Below are 6,428 nucleotides of genomic sequence, written 5' to 3' on the forward strand. Positions count from 1 at the left end.
CATTATTCTTTACTGTTAACAGGAACAACATCTCTTTCACATTTACAAAACTGTAACATTTTTGATATTGTCCATACTTCTCCTAATTGATTCAGCCTTATATCTTCATCCCAAACCTTTTGGAAAAGTTTATTCTAACTTTTGTTTACCTGTCAATCCAATTCTTCTCGAGAAGCAACAAATAAAATTGATGTGGCCTAAAGCAAGACCCAGGGTGACCTACTTAGACAATCTACGTAGTGACACAAGTCTGCATGATACCAAAGAGCTACAAAGGGCCATGGAGGACCAAGTGCACTGAGGATGATCTCAGGATTACTAAGTAAGTAAGTAAGTAAGTAAAGCAAGCACAAAAAAACAACCAGTCATCACCTGTCTCGGATCCCATAGCCGATGCCAAAACCATTCGGCACGACGGGCGCAAAGCCACCAAGTTGGACGGCATGGCTGCTGAGGGTGCTCGTGGAGAGGATGATGTGGTTAATGGTGGCGTACGCGGGGTCCCGGAAAATGGCGGGAGACGCGCCGCTCTTCTCTGCCAGAAGGCGCAGGGCAAACAGGTGACGATCCCAGCCCTGGCCTGCAGAAGAAGATGAAGCAATGGTACATTGATGAAGGTAAGACATCAAGGTAATAAGATGCTAAATAGCAGTTATTACTCGACAAGCAACTGGATATGATTTTGGAAACAGTCAGATGTTTCAGATAACATCTATTACCTTGTCTAAGTGACACTGAGTAGATCTATTGTAGAGCAGATTTTATACCCTACCTATTTCAAAGTTGGTATAAAACATACTCTACTACAGATCTGCTCAGTGCCACTGACAAAAGAGGGTAAAGCAACGAAAGTTATAATTAGTGGAATCTACCTGAAACATCTGAACATTTCCAAAATCATATCTAGTTGCTTGAGTAACTGCTATTTGTCGTATCTTATTACCTAACCTTCCTCGACTTTAAATGATTCTATACTATTGTCATAAACATCACGGATACAACATTTCTATTCTATTTCTAATCACCTTTATAATACATGTATTTCATTGTACTTTGTCATTTCCAACTGTCTTACCCATAGCAGCATTTTTGGTGAGGCTGTTGTGTTTATCAGAGCAGGCTTGAATCAGCTGACGCAGGTCCGATGCGTTCGCGGAGCCGACCTTGTCGAACGCCAGCGAACACTGCCTGGTCTCCGCGGTGCACGAGCGAACGGTTTCTGTGCGGCCATGTTTGAACGCAGCCGTGCTACAGGACTCGTAAGTTCCTGCGGTCTTACCCGTCAGTCGATGGTATCCCATCTACAACAGAGGATGGTGCTTGTTATGAATTGCATAAAATCATGAAAGACTCTTACATTCCTTTCTTGACTTATCCTATTTGAAAGCTTTTAACAAAAAAGCTCCTGCAGTTTCAGAACAAGCTGCTGGTATCCCATCTACAATAGAGCAGAATCCTTGTTACAAATTGTCAAATATCATGAAAACCTGTTGACTGTTGTTCCTTTCCTCAGTTATCACCTTTGAATTTTTTAAACCCAATGGGTCTTAAACCATTTTCTGACAAAGCTATCTGCAACCAAAATATCAAATAGCATGTCCAGAACAGATTAGACACATAATTATATTACTTTAAGTTAAAATCCTTCCTGCACCATTGGGTGCAGCAAGCCAATATCATAAAAGAAGAAAACAGGGAGGAAAACTTGACCAAGGCTGAATTCACTCCATAAAATTTAACCTGAATTCCCCAAGGCATCAACCTTATTCACACTCAGAATAAGTGTCTAAATCCAACAAATTAAATTGTCGTGACCTGACGGGAAAAAAACAAGATTTTCCAAAAGTTCCCCCACCTGTATAGCTAGCTGCATGAGTGAGTCTGGGCTGATTTTGAACTTCTTCAGGTCGTTCTTGCCATATTTGGAGTACTGCAGCGAGGCCAGGTCTAACGGCTTCACCAGGGCAAAAAAGTTCTCCTTCGCTGTCTGGATACCTTCCTGCAGCGCTCCGTCAAGTTTGAACTCCAACTGTAAACAATAAACAATAAATACATCTAAACAAGCTCCATCAAGTTTGAACTTCAACTGTAAACAATAAACAATAAATACATGTAAACAAGCTCCGTCAAGTTTGAACTTCAACTGTAAACAATAAACAATAAATACATGTAAACAAGCTCTGTCAAGTTTGAACTCCAACTGTAAACAATAAACAATAAATACATGTAAACAAGCTACATCCAGTTTGAATTCCAACTGTATTACAATGAATAAATAAATAACATCTGTCAAGTTTAAACTCCAACTGTAAACAATTAACAACAAATAAATAAGCTCCATCCAATTCGTAATACAACTGTTAAAGTTGACAATAAATAAAAAAAGGCATCTAATTTGAACTCTAACTGTAGTGCAATGGATTTCAAATCAAAGCAAAAAATAATGACTCAATCAATGATCACAAAATGCTTTTACAACCAGCCACACTTCAGATTATAAGACAGCTATATTTTTTTGTTTGTTTGTTTGTTTTTACGCCCAGTGCAGAACAACATGGTGCGAACTGTCTGTAGCTGCCATGCATCAACTTGTGATGCAAGTGAACAATTGATTGATTGTTTATCTTGCACGTAACAAAAAAGGATAAAAAGTAAATAAAAGTGCCGGAGGAGGGGAGAAGCCTCCATTTAATCAAACTAATCTAAATACAAAATATAAGATATTGTGTTGAGGTACATTTTCCAGTCAGTTATACTCCTGTAAAGGTCCTTGAAAAACAGAAGCAGTTGTACACTCATGGAGATAGAAAAACAACAGATAAACAAACAAAAAACAAACAAAGGAGGCACTTGCCTTCCTGACGTGTTCTGAAGCATTGATGTCCGCAGGTTTGCAGGAGGGGGTAATGTTGGGAGAAATCGACATGTCGTCAAAAACCTCGTTAAAGTAGCGCAGAACAGCCACGCCGTCGCCCCACGCATGTTCGAAGTTAACCGCAGCTTTCCCGTTCTTGTCGATGATCAGGGAGAAACTCTTGTCGAACCACCTGCCAGGGGATGGAAGAGGGAAAAAGATAAACAAACAAACAAACAAACAAATGTAGAATAATAAACTTCAGAATGTAGACCTGGGTTATCTCTAGACCCAATCCTTTTATTCCAGGACAGAAAGTTACTTGTTTGGTCAGACAAAAATTTCACTGTTTCATTGTTGAAAAAACTAGGCCATGAAATTGATGAAATGTATTGAATTTCTTATGAACTAAAATTGGCAGATTTCACAGCAACATGTAGCCCTGAAGCGTACCTTGGGGGAGCGACTAAAATCTCAACAAGGCTGGACTCCAGGCTCTACAACAAGAGCTTCAAAACAAAACAAAACAAAACAAAACAAAACAAAACAAAAAAGAAATCTTTTAAAAAAAGCTGTGCCTTGCCGCGTGGTAGGAATATCGTCAGGAAAAGGTAGGTCGGCACTTCAAGCCCGGCAAGGCAAAATGTTGTGCCTTGGTGTGCAGTAGGGATAATTTGCTTGTCTGCTAAATACGTATTATGGTAGCCAAAGCCTTGTATTGATCTGTTAATTTTGTTGCAAGTATATGTAGGTGTCTTAAAATATGACCTTGCATTTTCTGACCCTTGACAACTAATAAATATGAAATAATTAGACATTATTTCAAGGATATACAGTAACAATTTTAATTTATTTCATTTCTGTGAAAGGACAGCTGAGCGGGTACTGTATGCTTAGCAGGAGTTCAGGTACTGTGGTCAGCTGAGAGGGTACTGCATGCACAGCAGGCGTCCAGATATTGTGGCCAGCTGAGTGGGTACTGCATGCACAGCAGGCGTCCAGGTAATGTGCCCAGCTGAGAGGGTACTGCATGCATGGCTGGAGTCCAGGCACTGTGGTCAGCTGAGTGGGTACTGCATACATAGCAGGCGTCCAGGTATTGTGGCCAGCTGAGAGGGTACTGCATGCATGGCTGGAGTCCAGGTATTGTGGCCAGCTGAGTGGGTACTGCATGCACAGCAGGCGTCCAGGTAATGTGCCCAGCTGAGTGGGTACTGCATGCATGGCTGGAGTCCAGGTATTGTGGCCAGCTGAGTGGGTACTGCATGCATGGCTGGAGTCCAGGTATTGTGGCCAGCTGAGTGGGTACTGCATGCATGGCTGGAGTCCAGGTATTGTGGCCAGCTGAGTGGGTACTGCATGCACAGCAGGAGTCCAGGCACTGTGGTCAGCTGAGAGGGTACTGCATACATAGCAGGCGTCCAGGTATTGTGGCCAGCTGAGTGGGTACTGCATGCACAGCAGGCGTCTAGGTATTGTGGATAGCTGAGTGGGTACTGAATGCATGGCTGGAGTCCAGGTACTGTGGTCAGCTGAGTGGGTACTGCATGCATGGCTGGAGTCCAGGTATTGTGGCCAGCTGAGTGGGTACTGCATGCACAGCAGGCGTCCAGGTATTGTGGATAGCTGAGTGGGTACTGAATGCACAGCAGGAGTCCAGGTATTGTGGTCAGCTTAGTGGGAGCTGCATGCATGGCTGGAGTCCAGGTACTGTGTTCAGCTGAGTGGGTACTGCATGCACAGCAGGAGTCCAGGTACTGTGGTGAGCTGAGTGGGTACTGCCTGCACAATTTGAGGTACTGTGGTAAGTTGAGAGGGTATGTGAATGACTGCAGTTCAGGTATATGTACTATGGTAAGATTGAACAGTTAGTCAAAAATAAATTAATTGTCTTTTGACAAATTTGACAACTTATATGAAACGTGTTGTTTATCAGATGGCATTGTATATTGCAATATTTGATGTAGTTCATCAGAGCAGCATGCATTTGTGCTAATCACAATGCAGTCTGTACGGTGGCAGAGGTTGAACTTGTTGTTGTATTGAGTGCGAATGCACAGTCTGCACGGTGGCAGGGGTTGGAAGATTGAGTGCAAAAGCACAGTCTGCACGAAGGCAAGGATTGGTAATAAGTGGCAGTGATTAGACTTTGTCTACTTGAATTTATTCATATTTTATTTCATTCAATATACACTTTGGCTTTAACACGGCTCTGGTCTGTGCTGTGAAGAAATCTGCAATCGAAGACTGAAAGAGAAGGAAAACAATTTCTTGTGTCAACATTAAAACCAACTGAAAGAGCATATGTATATTAATTGATAGAATACTAGTGGTTTCTAAACATATGACAAAGGAGGTTTAAATAGACCTTGACATGACTAACGGTTAGCCAATTTCTTGGCATTCTTCAATATTTGTTGGAGAGGATCTGCTCCCCTCCTAGATCCTCCACCGCCAGCATAAATCTTTTTTAAAAAATGGGACCAAAATGAAGGCAATACGATAGAAACAGTCCTGAGAAGACATTTAAAGATGGCAAACGTTAGTTGGTAAGCAAGAAAGTAAGACACGAATGTGCTCAATCGTGTGAAAATAGAACCTTGCATGTCCGAAAAGGATTGGGGAGGGGGGCTGTTTTGATTCACTTCGTCTTTTCGTGTTTATGAAATTATGTTCACGGCCGGACAAACCAGCATCATTTATTACACTTGTTAATAATTTGTTAACCTACAATGTCAGGGAAATACCACCCAGGTAACAAAAATGTCCGACAAATTATGCACAAAGAAAACTGATCCAGCTACAGGCCTCACAAAATCACTGATAAAACAATGATTATTTTAGGAATCACTACGATAAAACTAGAAGTTTGACATACATTGTATATAGTAGCTAGAATATTATCTTACATATTCCAAGGCGTTACACTTTATTTCTGAATTAGCGATAACTTTGAAAGAAATGATGTAGAATGAAGAGTAGGAAATGTAACAAAACACAAACCTGTTGTTGTTGTTGTCCTCGTTTAACGTCTATTATCATATAGCCAGATGGAGTTGGCCAATCAGAGGCCCCCATTTCCCATGGGTTATCAGGCAGTAACCTCAAAAGTGGTCGGTTATTCTAATAACCGACCACTTTTTGGACCGCACCATTATACAGGGGACAGTCATGAATTTTTTTTTACTGTTGTTTGTGTGTAAACCATGCATAACTGTCAAAAATATTATGATTGATCGGTTATGTTAATTAGGGCTCCACATGGGGAATATAGGGATACTTGAAAAGGAATTATGCTGATTTTACACATTTTCATTATGGCTTTCTAACGTGATTAAGCCGGTACCTTCCTAAATCACTTCATATATACGTACTTTGTCGTGCCCAAGTGAAAAGGCTCTGCATGGGGGGTACCAGGACTCCACTTAATACATGTAGTTTGTATTGCAAATAAGCCACATGTTGATGCTGATATGCTATCTCACAAACAGATGATTAGTTAAAATTATTAGTTAAATGATGATGATGAAATAGTTTAATGTTTGTATTATATATAGACACTATTGTACAATGT

At 40.9% G+C, this 6,428-nt stretch overlaps 1 protein-coding gene across 2 annotated transcripts in view; it reads right to left on the reverse strand.

Annotated features, from left to right (window-relative positions):
* Positions 1 to 344: 344 nt before the first annotated feature.
* The window catches only part of LOC118403142 (carnitine O-palmitoyltransferase 2, mitochondrial-like), a 17,793-nt gene continuing 11,709 nt past the window's right edge, over positions 345 to 6,428 (reverse strand). Inside the window, exons 9-12 of one of the 2 annotated variants that reach the window (XM_035801648.1) lie at positions 2,855 to 3,047; positions 1,856 to 2,029; positions 1,076 to 1,301; positions 345 to 580 (exon numbers count right to left, since the gene is read on the reverse strand). In XM_035801648.1, coding sequence (XP_035657541.1) covers positions 369 to 580; positions 1,076 to 1,301; positions 1,856 to 2,029; positions 2,855 to 3,047 — 805 coding nt within the window. In that variant the 3' untranslated portion in view covers positions 345 to 368. The remainder of the gene's footprint in view (positions 581 to 1,075; positions 1,302 to 1,855; positions 2,030 to 2,854; positions 3,048 to 6,428) is intronic. The other variant, XM_035801647.1, reaches the window with a different exon arrangement.

This window comes from Branchiostoma floridae, chromosome 16 (genome assembly GCF_000003815.2).
Source record: "Branchiostoma floridae strain S238N-H82 chromosome 16, Bfl_VNyyK, whole genome shotgun sequence".
In the NCBI taxonomy this organism is placed as follows: domain Eukaryota; kingdom Metazoa; phylum Chordata; class Leptocardii; order Amphioxiformes; family Branchiostomatidae; genus Branchiostoma; species Branchiostoma floridae.